Source organism: Vulpes lagopus, chromosome 19, assembly GCF_018345385.1.
Source record: "Vulpes lagopus strain Blue_001 chromosome 19, ASM1834538v1, whole genome shotgun sequence".
In the NCBI taxonomy this organism is placed as follows: domain Eukaryota; kingdom Metazoa; phylum Chordata; class Mammalia; order Carnivora; family Canidae; genus Vulpes; species Vulpes lagopus.
In genome coordinates, this window is record NC_054842.1 from 50,270,200 (window position 1) to 50,288,744 (window position 18,545).

Consider the following 18,545-nt stretch of genomic DNA (forward strand, 5'->3'; position numbering starts at 1 on the left):
ATAGCATATTTATACAGTGGAATATTATAAGCAATGAGATGAATAAACTATTGTTATAAATAACAATATAATAAGTTATACAAATATAATGCTAAGTGAAAGAGCCAGACATACAAATACATACTAGATATTCTATTTATTATAAAACTCAAAAGCAGAGGAAACTAATCTATGACATTAAAAGTTAGGAGAGATGCTACTTTTGGTTAGGTTTCCTTTAAAAGGGAGATGAAAGATTCTAGATTCTGAACTGAAGCACATCCTTATATACTGCTGTCAAGAGAGAATTATAATCTTCTAAAAATCAGTTTAGCAATCATATTCACTGACCCACTAATTGCCTAAGAATCTACTGAAAGGAAATATCCACTAGTGCATTTTTATCATTAAAAATCATAGGCAAATTAAATACACCACAGAAAAATGAGTGAATTACAGTAAATCTATACAATGTGACAATTATATAGCTATTAAAGTATATATATATATATATTTTTTTTTTTAAGATTTTATTTATTGGGCAGCCTGGGTGGCTCAGCGGTTTAGCACCACCTTCAGCTCAGGGTGTGATCCTGGAGTCCCAGGATTGAGTTCCATGTTGGGCTCCCCGCAGGGATTTTTTTTTTTTTTAAGATTTTATTTATTTATTCATGAGAGACACAGAGAGAGGCAGAGTCACAGGCAGAGGGAGAAGCAGGCTCCGTGCAGGGAGCCCGACGTGGGACTCAATCCTGGTTCTCCAGGATCACACCCTGGGCTGAAGGCAAATGCTTAATGCTGAGCCACCCAGGTGTCAGTCCCTCCTCTAGCATAATCTTTAAAATGTTTTTGGATTATGAATCAGGATATCTCAATACAGAAAATATAAAGAATAAAATAAAGAGTTACCAAAATTCCATTTATGGTATATTTCCTTCCAAAATTAAAAAGAACAAGTCAACATTTTTATTTTATTTTATTTTATTTTTAATTTTTATTTATTTATGATAGTCACACAGAGAGAGAGAGAGGCAGAGACATAGGCAGAGGGAGAAGCGGCTCCATGCACCGGGAGCCCGACGTGGGATTCGATCCCGGGTCTCCAGGATAGCGCCTGGGCCAAAGGCAGGCGCCAAACCGCTGCGCCACCCAGGGATCCCAAGTCAACATTTTTAAATAGACTTCTAATACTTATAGATTTCTATATATTTGTATATCATTTTTTTTAAAGATTTTATTTATTTCTTCATGAGACGCACAGAGAGAGAGACAGAGAGAGAGACAGAGAGAGAGAGGCAGAGACCCAGGCAGAGGGAAAAGCAGGCTCCATGCAGGGAGCATGACGTGGGACTCAATCCCGGGACTCCAGGATCACGCCCTGGCCGAAGGCAGGCGCCAAACCGCTGAGCCACCCAGGTATCTCCCTGTAAATCACTTTCTAAATAAATAATTATAATACTTCTGACATTAAATGTAGACTCATTATAACAGTAGGGAGCTGTTTTTTTCAAGGCATTAATTTCCATACTAAGCATTAATGTCATTCATTAAATAAAACTTCACATTTATTAGAAGTACTTCAAATTGGCATAGTTGTTTTCAAGATTCCAAACATTTAGCTTACTTTTTTTTTTAATTTTATTTATTTATTCATAAGAGGCACAGAGAGAGGCAGAGACACAGGCAGAGGGAGAAGCAGGCTCCATGTAGGGAGCCTGATGTGGGACTCGATCCTGGGACTCCAGGATCATGCCCTGAGCCAAAGGCAGGCGCTCAACTGCTGAGCCACCCAGGCGTCCCTTAGCTTACTTTGAAATCACATTTGATATCATCACACTTTTAAAAACAAATTTAATGAATATAAAATACCATTTTTCATTGTTAAATTCTAATAGTAGTGGGAAGGGACTTATGATATGAAAGGCAATAGAAGTATTCCATGATATTGCTAATTATAACAGAGTGGTACATTTGCTTTATAAATCTCTTACCTTTGCAGTTAGAATCAGAAGGCAAAATGTCAGAACTGCTGGCATTTTTATAATTGCAAAAAGCAACTTGTAAGTGTCTGTGATCCCTTGGGTTTCTTCTTTTCCTACTGATACTTCTTTGTTTTCCTTTTTCAGAAGGGCAACTAGAGTTGTTGTTATCAAAAATACAGCTCCCCAGAAAAAAAGGAAATCTGAAATCAAAAACATTAATATATCTGTAACTAACTTTTGAAATGACATAGCTGCATTGATACTAAATTTTGTATACAACTTTTCTTCCACCAAATCTGTTTAAAAAAAAAAAAAAACATTTAGGTGCCTATCATGTTCAAGGCAACATACCAAGCATATTAGATGAACAAGATAGTCCTGGCTCTGTTAAGCATTTATCACATAGACCAAAACAGACAGGGATACTTAACAAGGAAAAACAAAAACAAAAGGAATACAGGCATTTGTGGGCTGTATGAAACAAGTCTGTTGTGTCAAGGTTCTTTAAGGAAAGTGCTAGGAGTGACGAATGATTTTTACATCCCGTAAGATTTATCAGTCATACTTCCTTTTTTAATGTTTATTGATTTATTTATTTTTTAATGTTTATTGATTTATTTATTTAGGTAATCTCTATACCCAGCATAGACTCAAACTCACAACCCTTATATCGAGTCACATGTTCTTCTGTATCAGTCATTCTTCTTAAGCACATAAGCCATTTCAGTTGTTGGGTTGTTGTTTTTGTTTTTTTTTAAGATTTTACTTATTTATTCATGAGAGACAGAGAGGGAGGCAGAGACACAGAGGAGAAGCAGGCTCCATGCAGGGAGCCCGACGTGGGACTCCATCCCGGGTCTCCAGGATCATGCCCTGGGCTGCAGGCAGGCACCAAACCACAGAGCCACCAAGGGATCCCCAGAGGCACCATTTATTGGGTGTATATCCTCTGTCATAAGCCTGTTAAGCATTCTACATGCGCATATCTCCTTTACTGCCACAATCCAATAGATTAGGTTAATACTAAGCCCCAATTTACAGGTAAAGAAATAGGCTTAGGTTATATTGCCTGAGGCTACATTCTAAGTCAGTGGTAAAACCGTGATTTCACTTCTCTACAAAACTAATTTCAAAACCTGTATCTCGGGGATCCCCGGGTGGCTCAGCGGTTTGGCACCTGCCTTCAGCCCAGGGCATGGTCCTAGAGTCCCAGGATCGAGTCCCGCGTCAGGCTCCCTGCATGGAGCCTGCTTCTCCTCTGTGTCTCTGCCTCTCTCTCTGTGTCTCTCGTGAATAAATAAAATCTTTAAAAAAAAAAAAAAAAAAGCCTGTATCTCCTTAACCATACTGACAGAAGTGGATCTTAGTTTATCACTACAAAACTTATTAGATAACTCTTAGTTTTTTCATCTAAAATAACAAGACTTGGCTAGAAAATCCCAGAGCTAGTAGCTCTAACATTCTAGAATTGTATTCATTTTTATATGTGTTTACTTTTTATTCTACTGCTCATGTGGCACGACTAACTGTTCCTTGGAGCCTATTCTTTTTTTCAAAAACAAGTAGAGCATTCTACAGTCAGGGTTCTTCCTTTGTATTTGCTCTTGCTTTGCTGCTGTGCTAACTCAAGGTGATCACTACAGCTTGAACCTCACTTATGATGAAGGTATATGGAATTATTTTATTTTATTTTTTTTTAAAGAATTTTATTTTATTTTAATTTATTTATGATAGTCACAGAGAGAGAGGGGCAGAAACACAGGCAGCGGGAGGAGAAGCAGGCTCCATGCACCGGGAGCACGACGTGGGATTCGATCCCGGGTCTCCAGGATCGTGCCCTGGGCCAAAGGCAGGCGCCAAACTGCTGCGCCACCCAGGGATCCCATATGGAATTATTTTAGACCAATTTTCTATTTTTTTTTTAAGATTTCATTTTTAAATAACCTCTACATCCAACATGGGGCTTGAATTTACAACCCTGAGATCAAGAGTCACATGCTCTATCTACTGAGTCAGCTAGATGCCACTCCCCTTACTATTTAGATGCTTCTTTTTTAATGTTATCTCATTTGATTTTCACAGCAAACAAGTGAGACAGGCAAAGCAGGCATTATTACTATGTAGGTACACATATGAAAAGCAGCTCAGAATATTTAAATAAAGGTCAAATAATTAAGAGACGGAATTTGAATCTAAATCTTCTGAATTTGGATTTCATTATTCCATCATTTCACACTGCCTCCATAAGGATTTTTTTTAAAGATTTTATTTTTTTCATGAGAGACCCAGAGAGAGGCAGAGACAAAGGCAGAGGGAGAGAGAGGCAGGCTCCTTGCGGGAAGCCTGATGCAGGACTCGATCCCAGGATCCCGGGATCATGACCTGAGCCAAAGGTAACTGCCCAACTACTAGCCCACCCAGGTGCCCCAAAGTTTATGCTGAAATAATTATCACTAGAATAGGCTACTTATTTAGTCTCCACAAGCCTAACCCAAACCAAGTGTCTGCTATTCAAATTATGCAAAGTAAAGAAGGTCAAAGTCTTTATTTTTTTTTTTAATTTTTATTTATTTATGATAGTCACAGAGAGATAGAGAGAGAGGCAGAGACATAGGCAGAGGGAGAAGCAGGCTCCATGTACCGGGAGCCTGATGTGGGATTCGATCCCGGGTCTCCAGGATCGCGCCCTCGGCCAAAGGCAGGAGCCAAACCGCTGCGCCACCCAGGGATCCCTTTTCTAATTTTATTTTATTTATTTATTTTTAATTAGGTTTTGACCTAATTAAAAGTCTTTAAACATATATTGAAATCTGTATTCTGGAGTGAATTCTTTTCAGTACCATGAGAAATTTATAATTAATGTTATTTTTATTTTTAAATAAATTTTAGTTTTACGAAAAGAAAAGCACGAAACATTCTTAAACACAAAGGTACCCATTTTAAAATGCAGTAATATTGGGGGACCCCCTGGGTGGCTCAGCGGTTTAGCGCCTGCCTTCCGCCCAGGGCGTGATCCTCAAGTCCCGGAATCAAGTCCTGCATTGGGCTCCCTGCATGGAGCCTGCTTCTCCCTCTGCCTGTGTCTCTGCCTCTCTTTCTCTGTGTCTCTCATCAATAAATAAATAAAAATATTTTAAAAAATAAAATAAAATGCAGTAATATGTACTAGTCTTTTGTTTAACGTTCATTAAAATAACATAATTTCTACTTTATGTTAATGTAGTGTTTTGCAATCTGGCTCAAAAGGAATGAACAATATAAGATTATTCTTTTAAGTGAGGCTACTTTTATTTTTACTTAATTTCATCTGTGAAATGTGACAAATAATGACCTGTTTACAGTATTTCACCTAGAATACCATTCTCATTCAGAAAATTTTTGTTCATCATTTGATTTAAATTAGTGGTTTAAGAAACCCTGAAGGGCACTTGGGTGGTTCAGTCAGTGAAGTGTCAGTCCTGATCTCAGCTTAGGTCTTGATCTCAAAGTCATGAGTTCAAGCCACGCCTAGCATGGAGCCTACTTTAAAAAAAAAAAGTAAATAAATCCTGAAAAACAAACTGTGCTACTTTCATGGTCACTAGAAATTTCAATTATTGGTCTCTAATTAAATTTTAAGTGAAAATTAATTAAAGTTTATAATCTTAATTTTAAGTTGTATATTACTTCAAGAGTTCCAGTTCACTAAGCAAAATATCTTTGTCTGTTTATACATTGTCTCAATTTTAATGAAATCTTCATCTAGAATTTAAACTCCAACACAAAGAGAAAAACATAAGAACAAGTTAAACAGGTTTCAATACTGTTTGCAGTTAAGATTATTTCTTTGTGCTCTTTGGATAAAATAACAGTACACGTAATAAAAGAAGGAAGAAGTGACAATGCATCACTTCAGAGCCCTAATTCAAAAGCTTTCCCAATAGCTCATATGGAAAGAATGAAACTAACAGCTCAGAAAAAATATTAATAAGCCAGAAAAAAATATTAAGTTTTATGAACACAATTACCATAAATAGTAATAATCATTGGACTACTGGCTATTATTTATTAACACAGTTTTGATGCTAGAGACTATCCATAGTCTGATATACTAACCACTGTTAAGGTTATTGTTACCAAAAACAATCTAAATATTTCACTACTCACATTTTGGTTGATTTTGATTTACGTATTTTATCTGTAAAATCAATATGATGTAGATGTCAAAGCTGATGTGCAAGTTTCATAAATATGAGTTTTGGGCAACGACCTATAGGTCAAACTAAATATGTTAAGTAGCTACTAGATCTTATCTAGTGCTCCCATGAATGCAAAATTTAAGAGCCAATTCACCAGTAACCAAGGATATAATAGCTAGCACTTGAGTGCCTATTATGCCAAAGTAAAACAATGGACAGTGCAATAAGTCTCAAAGTCACTCTCCAAGACAAATATTATTTTTTTTTCAAGACAAATATTATTATTCTTACTTTACACACAATGAAACCATATTACAGTGCATGAAGTGTCAGAGGTGGGTCTAAACTCAGATCTGATTCTAAAGCAATAGTGTGGGATCCCTGGGTGGCGCAGCGGTTTGGCGCCTGCCTTTGGCCCAGGGCGCGATCCTGGAGACCCGGGATCGAATCCCACATCAGGCTCCCGGTGCATGGAGCCTGCTTCTCCCTCCGCCTGTGTCTCTGCCTCTCTCTCTCTCTCTGTGACTATCATAAATAAATAAAAAATTAAAAAAAAAATAAAATAAAATAAAATAAAATCCTTTTAAAAAAAAAATAAATAAAATAAAGCAATAGTGTTTTCCATTTTATTACCCAGAGGCTCAGATTCACCTACTGACAGCAAGTAGGCTCTCTTTCCTATCAACCAGATATGCCTGAGTAGATACCATTTTAGCTCCAACCATGAAGTCTGGAACATAGATACTTCAGCACACTTGTACTCCCCTTCCTCACTTTCATCTCCCTGTATGGGGAAGGGTATGCAAACCCATAGGATATATAAACATGGTGCATCTTCCTAAAGAGTCCATTTTACTCAATAGTTTAGAGGGAAGCCTTTTTTTTTTTTTTAAGATTTTATTTATTCATTCATGAGAGACACAGAGAGATAGGCAGAAACACAGGCAGAGGGAGAAGCAGGCTCCATGCAGGGAGCCTGATGTGGGACTCGATCCGGGAACTCCAGGATCAGGCCCTGGGCCGAAGGCAGGCGCTAAACCCTTGAGCCACCCAGGGATCCCCTCCAAGAGTTTTTAAAGATAAAACATCAGATTTTGAAAAGCTTTCACACTTTCAAGCCTTTGAACTAGGTCCCCAGATCCTTTGGACTAGGTGTAGGTTCACTCTCTCTGCCACCATCAGAAGAGACAGAAGATTTAAGAAGCATTGTCTGATAAACCATCCCTGGCTCAGATCAAGTTCTCTCCCTGGAACTCTCACACTATGGAAATTAACTTTAGTCCTACAGAAGTCAGTGACAGGAAAGCAAACTTTCAATTTGTTCTAAGTATCAGGACTTCCTTTCACTTTCTTGCTTTTGGCACAGCAATCTATTTCACAAGTTAGAGCATGAAGGGACTTTAGACACCCATCATCCAGTTCAACACTCTTTCACAGTGGAGGAAACCAGAACAGAAATAGTGCGATCGACCCTGGGTCACTAGCTGAGTCTCAGCAGAAACAGACTTTTCTGTGCCACAAATCTCTGAAACATTTGCTCAAAATACCCATGCTGTGAGCCCTCTCAAAAAATGCAGCCCGGGAGACCCAGGATCGAGTCCCACATCGGGCTCCCTGCATGGAGCCTGTTTCTCCCTCTGCCAGTGTCTCTGCCTCTCTCTCTCTCTCTCTGTGTCTCTCATGAATGAATGAATAAAATCTTTTTTTTTTTTTTGAATGAATAAAATCTTTAAAAAAATGGTATTTGACTATACAATATATATAGTCATATCTAATTAGGGGATTGGGATTTTAAAAGATAGTATATAATGCAAAAATCAAGTAAATATAAAGCAAATTTTGAAATCTTCCTAATCCCTTAGTTTTCCTAACCCCTTAGGAAGATAAAGCCATGTTTGAGATCACATACCTTTTCATTAACTCCAACAATGTAAGGTTTTCCTCTAGGGTAGAAGAGATTGTTTGTTCAATCAAGCATTGGATTAAGCAGCTATCTTACTGTTAAGCAACATCTTGTCCCAAAATTTGGGCTCATAATCAGTCCAAGATGCAAGGCTGAGGCTGAGAAGCCAACAGATTTAGTGTTTCCATCTCATGCTAACTTTTTTTTTTTTTTTAAGATTGCATTTATTTATTCATGAGAGAGAGAAAGAGAGAGAGGCAGAGACACAGGCAGAGGGAGAAGCAGGCTCCCTGCAGGGAGCCCAACATGGGACTCGATCCCAGGTCTCCAGGATCAGGCCCTGGGCTGAAGGTGGCACTAAACTGCTGAACCACCTGGGCTGCCCCTCATGCTAACTCTTCATCTCTATCACTGAATGGATGGAAATGAATCACTCTTTTAATTTTTTAAAATATGTTCTGGCCAACCACAAAATCCTAAAATGGATTTTAATTAAAATATTAAACATATATGATATATCTCTACTCTGATGCTATGATAGGTTCTTGTTTGTATAACCTATACCCTAACACTCCTAAATCAATTTTTGTAAAATGAATTTACACTTTTATAAGAGTAGACAATGAAGATTCCAAACTATTACATAAGATGAAGAGTACATCAGAAGAGCTAAAATGAAAAAAAAAAAAATGGTAACATCAAATGCTGACAAGGATGCAGAGAAACTGGATCATTCATATATTGCTGGTAGGAAGATGACATGGTATATCCATTCTATTCTGGAAAAAAGTTTGGCAGTTCCTTTCTAAACTAAAAACAGACTTACCAGAAAACAGCCTTTGCAATACCTGGGCATTCATCTCAGAGAAACGAAGACTTATTTTCACAGAAAAATAGCCCAAAACTGGAAACTACTCAAATCCCCTTCAATGGATGAGCGGTGAAATAAACTGTGGTATTTCTAACAAATGGAATACTTCTTAGCAATAAAAAGCAACAAATCATTGATAGATGCAACAACCTGGATAAATCTCAAATAAATTATGCTAACTGAATAGAGCTAATCTTCAAGGGATACGCGCTGCATGATTTCATTCACGTAACATTCCTGAAATAACATAATTATAAAGATAGAAAACAGATTAGTAGCTACCACTGGTTAGGTACGGAGACGAGGAAATTGGTGTAGCTACAAAGAGGCAACAAAAAAAGGAGTCTTGTGATGAAGGTACAGCTGAGTATCTCCACTGTGGTGATGGTAGTTATACAAGGATACATGTGGGGGATCCCTGGGTGGTGCAGGGGTTTGGCGCCTGCCTTTGGCCCAGGGCGCGACCCTGGAGACCCGGGATGGAATTCCACGTCGGGCTCCCGGTGCATGGAGCCCGCTTCTCCCTCTGCCTGTGTCTCTGCCTCTCTCTCTCTCTCTCTCTCTCTCTCTTTCTCTCTCTGTGACTATCATAAATAAATAAAAATTAAAAAAAAAAGGATACATGTGATGAAATAACATGGAGCCACTCACATGCACATACACAGAAGCAAACACAAAGGAATACATGTGTAACCTGTGAATTCTGAAGAGGGGTATGAATTATACCAATGTCAATTTCTTGGTTTTGAGAGTGCATTATAGTTAACTAAGAGGTTAACAGTGGAGGAGCCTGGGGAAGGATGCATGGGATACCACTAAACATTTCTTTACCCTACTGTTAAATCTATAATTATTTTAAAATAAAAAGTCTAAAACAATGAATGGGAAATTTAACAATGCAAAAGTTTTTTGTGTTGTTTTTGTTTATTTAGAACACAAAAGTTCTAAAACTGTACTAAGATTAAGAAATGTAGGCCTCAAATGTAAGATATTACAAAGCAAACAAAAAAGATAGAAATCTTTAGCTTTGTTGAAATCACCTATTCTTTAGCTTTAATTGATCACCACTGGACTTCAGCCACTAAGGATTGTATTCAAAAGTGAGGGGAAAGAATGAAATTTAAAAAAAAAAAAAAAAAAAAGTCACAGACACCACCAAACCAAGGAATAGAAATGGTGGAAGAGAACTAATGTCTTGCTTTTTGAATATGCGCTGCATCCATAAAAAAGTTGCAGCATGCACAATCATGTATAAATTATATACTCGTGACCTCCTATACTAATATAGTATATACAATGTAAAATATAAACCCCAAATTTAAAAATATGAAGAAATTTTTTAAAAGAATGAAATTAAAGAACTATCTAAAGGCACCTGGCTGGCTCAGTTGGTAGAGCATGTGACTCTTCATCTCAGAGTTGTGAATTTGAGTTCTGCACCTATATTAGATGCAGAAATTACTTAAAAATAGAATCTTTAAGAATATATATATAAAAAACATGTATAAAATGCCAGATTTATTCAAGATTGTGTCTTAAAAAAACAGGTGAAATCAGGGGTTTTATATTCTTTCTCTATAATTTTCTAGGAACAGAACTTCCCCTTTAATAAGGTAAATCTACTTGGCTTTCTCAAATTATAGTTTTCAGAAACACTATAAATGAAAGTAGGAGACTGCCTGTAATCAGTGAGGTTCTATGATTCTTTCATTGATAAAATTATAATAAAGGCTAATTCAATTGACCTCACATAAATTTCAATAAAAACAGAAGTGAAATTCAGAATAAAATATATGTCAAGGGACGACTGGGTGGCTCAGCGGTTGAGCGGCTGCCTTTGGCCCAGGGCCCGATCCTGGAGTCCCAGGATCGAGTCCCATGTCGGGCTCCCAGCATGGAGCCTGCTTCTCCTTCCTCCTATGTCTCTGCCTCTCTCTATATATATCATAAATAAATAAATCTTTTAAAAAAAAAAATATATATATATATGTCAAATAAAAATCAAATAGTTTTTTTAGTTTAGAGTGTCCTTTGTAAATTGACTTTTCCATACAAAAGCAACCTCACAGTTCTTTACTGGGCAAAGAAAGCACATAGTACCATTTCTCCTTTGCTTTGTTTTAAAAAGAAAAAAGGCTTTAAGACCTTCTTTTTTGGAGTGCGGGCTCCTGTTTTTAACATCCTGAATCTACTAGACCCAGTATTCCTCTACTCTTATCTCACTTTACTATCCCAGCATTTGAAAAAAAAGTTCAAATTTGGGGATCCCTGGGTGGCTCAGTGGTTTGGCGTCTGCCTTCGGCCCAGGGCATGATCCTGGAGACCGGGGACCAAGTCCCACATCAGGCTCCCTGCATGGGGCCTGCTTCTCCTCTTCTCTCTCTGTGTCTCTCATGAACAAATAAATAAAATCTTTTTTTTTAAAAAGTTCAAATTTGCTCCATTTGTGTATATGGAGATGTAAGATCCACCAGATTTATTAACCTGTTCCACCCAAGGCAAAAAAGGTAGCTAAATTCAAGGATTTTATCACATACTTTGTATGATATTTACCCAGAGATTATTAGGTAATGGGTTAGGTTTTATCTTTACAATGACTTCTTAGATTTACTATACAGTAGAACTAACTTTTTTTTGGTTTACAGTTCTATGAACTTGAACACGTGTATAAATTTCAAATTACCACCACCATAATCAAGATACAGAACAGTTTCATCACTCCCTAAAACTCCCTCATGTTATCATCCACTTACACTCACCAGCTGCTCATTCAATCTCCAGCAACTGCCCATCTGTTCTCTAGCTCTAAGTTTTACTTTTCGAGAATACAGGAGAATGTTTTAAGTCTAGATATACGTGCTAAAGAATGTATTACGGCCTGTTTAAAAACAACTGGTCTATCTAGAAATGGGCCAGTTAGTCCGATCCACATTCAAAATAGCACTTCTGGTCACACAAAATATATTAGTAAGTCCTGCTTCAGAAAGCTTGACAAAGAAATCTGTCACTAAGTAAGAATTAATTGGCACTGCTCTCTTCCTAGTTCTAAGAATGGGTATCTTACAAATATTGTTTTAACTATAATCATTACCAGTTAGATTAGCTTTTCTTTCAGCATCAGTTTTTTCAAAATACTTCCTTTTTTTCTGATTGACTCTTATATGTGCATGCCTGTCTATACGACAAACTAATTCATACGCTCTAATATATTTAGCTCTCTTCTCCAGCATCAGACTAACCTGCCCCAACCCAAACACCCTGCTCCCTATCCCAATCACCTCTCTATTCATTATTGTTAACACTGCCTTCTAGAGTAAGCCTCGATGACCAGTTCACAGATCAGATCTGGACTAAAGACGTATTTCATATGAGTCTAATAAATGTTTCAGAAATTACAAAATAAAACAAAAAAGGAAGCTCCAGCTTCTCTTGAATATTGGTGAGATTCAGCAATCCTAGGATCCTACTACCACAAGACAATTTATTGAAATTGAAGGCTCCCTATCCTTATTTTCAATTTTTAAAAAAGATTTTATCTATTTATTTGACAGAGAAGAGAGAGAGAACAGAGAACAAGCAGGGGAGCAGCAGGAGAGGGAGAAGCAGGCCCTCGGCTGAGCAGGGAGCCCAATGCGGGGCTCAATCCCAGGACCCAAGCCGAAGGCAGATGCCTAACCAACAATCCATTAACCAAACACAAATGCCTAACTGACTAAGTCACCTGGGTGCCTCTGAAACTCCTCACCTTTGGATGGGCATGAGTTTTTCAGACCATCAATGTCCCCCCCAAGCCCTATAGTCCTGTACCAACTCACTGAATTCATTCACACTGTCCATCCACCCAATCCATCATTTTGGTTTGCAAAGTCCCATTATAAATTCCTTGAGAGAGAATTCTCTGGTCTTATTAAACAAATTTTGACACCCATCACATGGCTAGCACCAAACAGGCACTGAGTGAATAATGTCCCCGGTCACTTCAAAAACAAAACAAAAAAATTTTAGTCTGTTATTTCTAGGCCATCAGGCATTCCAGAAGTGGGCTGATGTTTTTAGACATCAGCAGTTAGAGTGCTGGCAGAAAAGTCCAATCAGTACAAATTACATTTAGGTTTTAAGGTTTTCCCTTAGGTTTTTCCTAATTTCTTATCAACTACAAGAAACTAATAGGTTTTTTTGTAAAATAATGTATACTCTTTGCTTTACACCATTTTTGGCTTACAACTTTTCTAAGAATGCTCTACATTCAGAGAGTGTGGGGAATCCTGTCTCTTTACCTCCAACAAGGCACTTGACCTCAGTTTCTTCATCTATAAGAATAAATTGAGGTGGTCGAGGCGCCTGGATGGCTCAGTTGGTTGGGTGTCAGACTGTTGATTTTGGCTCAGGTCATGATCTTGGGGTCATAGGATCAAGCTCTGCCAAGGGCTTCATGCTCAACAGGGAGTCAGCTTGACATTCTGTCTCCTCTGGCCCTCTCCCTCAGCTTGCAGCACACGCACTCACTCTCTAAATAAATAAATAAATAAATAAATAAATAAATATCTTTTAAAAAAAAGGAACTTATGTATTGAGATGCTTACTAGACTTATTGTGGTGACTGCTCCATATCGAATATAAAAATTGAATTGTTATACACCTGAAACTATGACTATTATATGCCAATTTTACCCCAATTAAAAAAATCAGCTTCCAAAAATATAAATCAGAATCTAAATTATTAAAAAAAAGGGGGGGGGGTAGCCCAGGTGGCTCAGCAGTTTGGCACGGCCTTCAGCCTGGGGCCTGATCCTGGAGACGTGGGATGAAGACCTACGTTGGGCTCCCTGCATGGAGCCTGCTTATTACTCCCTCTGTCTGTGGCTCTGCCTCTCTCTCAGTGTTTCTCATGAATAAATAATAAAATATTTTAAAAAATAAAAAAATAAATGAAAAATAAAGAAAAAAAAAGGAATTGAAATACACGATCTTTCTAAGTGATAAAAGAGTATACTAATCTCTGTGCTCTTCTGGGTTACTTTCATCATCTCTTGCAGCCCAAAGGGTTTTCTTTTTGTTCCTAAAGATCCTTAAAAACCAACGGGAGCAGGACAAAAAAAATAACCTCCTTTCTGAATTCAGGACTGCCTTGGATCCCTGAAGCACCAAAAAGCCAACCTCAGCATAATCAAGGTTTTGCTTCTAAGGGATTTTTCTTGTCTTATTCTTCATGTTCTAAATTTGTTATTTAGATTCCTGCTTTCTAAATGGCAAAAACTTTTTTCTGAATATATTCCATTTCTATTTATCTGTAACTCAAAACAAAGTGTTAATCAGAGAATATACTTTGCAATTCTAAAAAATAATTATGCCTTTTGACTTTCTAAACATTTGTAAGCAATTTTCTTCATGATTCTTTCTGTGCTCTTAACATTTCTAAAAACCGCTGTTTTTCTTATTTTTTGTTATACTGCTACTAAATTCCAGAAAGATCCAAAGTTATGATATGAAAACTCTTTGAATCTTAGTGAAATGTTTGAACTAAAAACAGCAGTCTACTATAGACAGAAAAAGTTAAATTAAAAAGTAAGCTATTTTTACAATTTCCTGGAGGAGAGTTCAAATTCCACTGAACAAACAGCCTTACAAAATAACAAATCCAAAAAAAAATAAAATCGTATCAGTGTAAATAAAAGTCCAATGGTGACACATTTTTGATATTCCCATGGGGGAACGTTGTGGTGAAGAAAGGATGTAATTAACACGGCTCCTGAATGCATAATGGCTCCATGGAATGAGGTTTTATCAATTACTCTTATACTTAAGAGAAAGCTCTAATTCACCTAGTTAGTAATTCGGTTTCCACAACCTCTTAAATCTTGGTATCTCTTCTGAGGCTTTCTCATGTGAAGTGATATATCATCTCACTAGTCCTTCCTGGTGACATGAACAGGCCCAGGACAAAAATAAAAAGATACATAAAAAGCAATAAGGTGCTAATACGATGCATTCACCCAGTATTTATTTCTAGGCAGAGGATTATCCACAGAGCAGGAGCGGGACCCCAGGACACTTCGAGACCAATCTGTTTTAAGTGCAAGCAGCATCTCTGAACCATTTTCGGCCTCCAGCCAAACTAAGAAAAAGTGTACTTTTCGTTTCATCAGTAGTAGTGACTCACTAACAGTCTGAGGAGGTAGAAAGGGGATCCCTTACAAGACGCAGGGTATGGAGGAGGTGTGTAAGATCTCAAGAGATAATCACTCTGTCCCCTGCACTCCCCAAATATTATTATATGACCCTTACACTTCCCTCGCCACACACAGTTACCTCCAACACGTACCCTGTCTGGAATCCCCAAGCTAGTACCAGGAAAATAAGAGAAACTTGAAGTGCGTAAATTTCAAAAGAATCAATTACAGTCATTATCAGAATGAAGAATTCTTACCATATTCCTGATGTTGGTTATTCGTGATATTGCTAATTTTACTTCTGTTTCCTAATTGTTAGGAAAGCTTAGGGAAAACAAAACAAAACAAAAACTCAGAAAACCTTCCAAGGTCATTTATTTTACTCATTCAGAAAAAGGGATTATTTTGTAGAACTTACACAAAATTGCTTACTGGATAAACTTCAAATTCTTTCTCATAGCAATTCAAGAAAATCTTACTAATCTATCAGGTCACAACTGCCCTCTCGGCACCACGTCCTGAACCCAGGCCCCACAATTACTGCTTCAGGCACTCTGAACACCAAGGGCACTGTCCTGTACCTTCTTTTTTTTTTTTTTTTTTTTAAAGATGTTAATAATTCATGAGAGGGAGAGAGAGAGGCAGAGACACAGGCAGAAAGAGAAGCAGGCTCCAGGCAGAGAGCCCAATCTGGGACTGAATCCGGGGGCCCCAGGGTCACGCCCTGGGCCAAAGGCAGGCGCTCAACCGCTGAGCCACCCAGGTGTCCCTGTCCTGTACCTCCTTGTACTTTGCAGCTTCAGCGCACTTTCACCTGGTGTTCTGCATCCTGGAATCCCGCTTGTCCACTCCAGCAGATTTTGTAATTCTCCAAAGTCAAATGTCATCTGCAGGGTGAAGCCTGACTCTCACAAGCTAGCAACCCTGAGCTCCCCATAAATGTTTACTCCCTGTCCCCCATCCCCCACATTCTTTGTGGGTTGGACTCTCTTCTTTTCTGCTTTATTCATCGGAGGCCCTTAGAACTCTTGTCCCTCGGCCAACTCATTAAGGCTGAATGAATTAACGCTATTCTATTCCCCAGAAGGGCGACAGCAGGACTCTTGGTACACCAGCGGGGGTGGGGGTGGGGGGGACGGGGAGGAATGAACTAAGAAATCTCAATCCAAGACAAGGAAAATGTGAACCACGGGAGTCGGGCTGGATTCACGCCTTCACCCTAGCATCCATGTACTGAGCCAGGGTCAACAGCTCCCTAGGACGGAGAATTTTGCTGTGCCATCACACAACAGCCTTACTGGATGAGCTGCCTCTCCCCGCTGGTTGCGGGGTGCTCATCCTTTACGACGACGCCTCTCATGTAGTCATTCCGGCTGAAGCAGCTCATTTTAGCAGAAACCTCAACCACGGGCAGCCCGGGGGGGGGGGGGGGGGGGCTCAGCGGTTTAGCACCTGCATTCAGCTCAGGGCGTGACCCCGGGAGCCCCAGGATCCAGTCCCACGTGGGGCTCCCCGCAGGGAGCCTGCTTCTCCCTCTGCCTGTGTTCTCATGAATAAATAAATAAAATCTTTTAAAAAAAAATTAGAAAAAGAAGACTCAACCTCAGGGCTATCTCCCACAAAAATAATCTCCAGCCGACTGAACCAGGACATGGCCTGCAACCTCACACACACACACACCATCACAAGGATTCACAAACGCTAAGGTGAGCCGACCCGCGAGCGCTGTGTGGCCGGAATACACTACCCGAGAGAGTAACGATTCCCCTGGGCTGAGGCTCGAACCGCAGGTACTTGTTACAGAAGTCGGCGGACTCCAGGGCCAGGAACAACACGTTGCCCAGGAAGTAGCCCGCTGTCTGGCCCACCGAGTTGCACGTGGAGGCGTAGCCCACGTTTTCGCGCGACAGCATGGTCAGCGCCCAGCCGTCCACGGCGATGTCCTGCGTGGCCGCCAGGAACTCGAACAGGAAGAAGGTCACGGTGAGGGCGGTCACGTCGGGGCCCCGGCCGCCCGCGCCGCCCAGCAGGCGCTCCACCTGGCCGGACAGGTAGATCATGAACAGCCCCAGCGTGTACTGCGTGGGCACGAGCCACGACTTGCGACGACCGAAGCTCCGCAGGTACACGGCGTCCACCAGCGGCGCCCAGAGCAGCTTGAGGCTGAAGGGCCAGAAGACCAGACTGAAGAAGGCCTGGTCGGTGTAGCTCACGTTTTTGCTCTGCAAGATGAGCGGGATGCTCCCCGCCAGGCCGAGCGGGATGCCCTGCAGCACGTACAGGAACAGCAGCAGCAGGACGCTGCTCAGCTCGGCGCGGCAGCCGCGCGGCGGCCTGGGGGGCTCGCCGGGGCCGGCGTCCCGCACGAGCAGGGCTTCCTTGTCGCCCTCCGCGCCCGCCACCTCCTGCGGACGGTCCTCCCAGCCGCCCGGCGGCAGCGGGCCGCTCTTCATGTCCAGAGGGTGGTTGAAAGCCCCCGGCCGCCGCTGCCGACTGTTGTCCTTGTGGGAGACGGTGGGCGACATGTCCGGGACGACGCGGAGGGCTGCCGGGGCTCAGGGGCGAGGGCAGGCCGTGGCGCTGCGGGGGAAGCGGGCCCTCGGCGGCGGCGGCACCCAGCGAACGGCCAGCCTCCCGACCCGCCTCCTGCTCCCGCCGCCGCCGCCGCCGCCACCGCCGCCGCCGCCGGCCGCCGGCACCCTCCCTCCCCGCGGGGCTCCGGAAGCACCAGGGGACTTCCGGCCTCGCGCCTCAGGAAGTGGTCCGAGGCGCACACGGGTCCCGCGCCGCCTCCAGAGCAGGCCAATCCCGGGCGCGCTCCCGAGGCCGCGCGCGGAAACGACGCGGCCTAGGAACCCGCGACGCCGGAGACCGCGGCCTCGCGGGACGAGTGACGCGGAAGCACCCGCGCGGCCTGGGCGGGGCGCCGCGCGAGCTCCGCCCCTGGGAGCGCACGGGGCTCGCACCGAAGCGTGGGCTTCGGTGATTGGGCCGGCGCGGTCACGTGGGCCCGGGGGCGGGCCCGGGGGCGGGGCCAGCTGCTGCTCCGAGGGCTGTGGAGGGTGATGCTCGCCCTGCACCTGTGCGGTGCAGCGGGGCCTCGGTGGAGCGGCCGGAGGCGGGAAGCGGAGGGGCTGCAGGTGACGCAGGGGGTCTTTAGGCGCAGGCACGGCTTCCCCCGAGGAGGGCCCAGAGGCCGGGCTGACCGGACAGGTGGAGAGGTGTAGCCGCTCTGCGCGTGGGCTCGCTTTCCTGCAGCCCTTGCTCCCGCGCGGGGCCCCGGGGTGGCTCAGCTCCGTGCACGGCGTGCATCGCACTCATAAGCTTCCTTGCATCCCTCTTATTTAGGGGGGACGCAAAGCGCCCTACAAGACGCAGGTGCTAAAATTTTGTTTCACGTTAACTCGACATAGATGCAAGTCTTGAAATGACAAGAGAAAAGAGCCTCAGGGAGCCACTAGC

The 18,545-nt window shown here is 41.6% G+C and overlaps 1 protein-coding gene across 4 annotated transcripts in view; it reads right to left on the reverse strand.

Annotated features, from left to right (window-relative positions):
* Positions 1-17,950, reverse strand: part of SLC33A1 (solute carrier family 33 member 1) — a 30,492-nt gene extending 12,542 nt beyond the window's left edge. For 2 of the 4 annotated variants that reach the window (XM_041733913.1, XM_041733914.1), the window contains exons 1-2: positions 16,831-17,937; positions 1,971-2,161 (exon numbers count right to left, since the gene is read on the reverse strand). In XM_041733913.1, the coding sequence (XP_041589847.1) occupies positions 1,971-2,161; positions 16,831-17,608 (969 nt within the window). In that variant the 5' untranslated portion in view covers positions 17,609-17,937. Of the gene's footprint in view, positions 1-1,970; positions 2,162-16,830 lie in introns of all 4 variants that reach the window. The other 2 variants (XM_041733912.1, XM_041733915.1) reach the window with 2 other exon arrangements.
* Between the last annotated feature and the right edge of the window lie 595 nt (positions 17,951-18,545).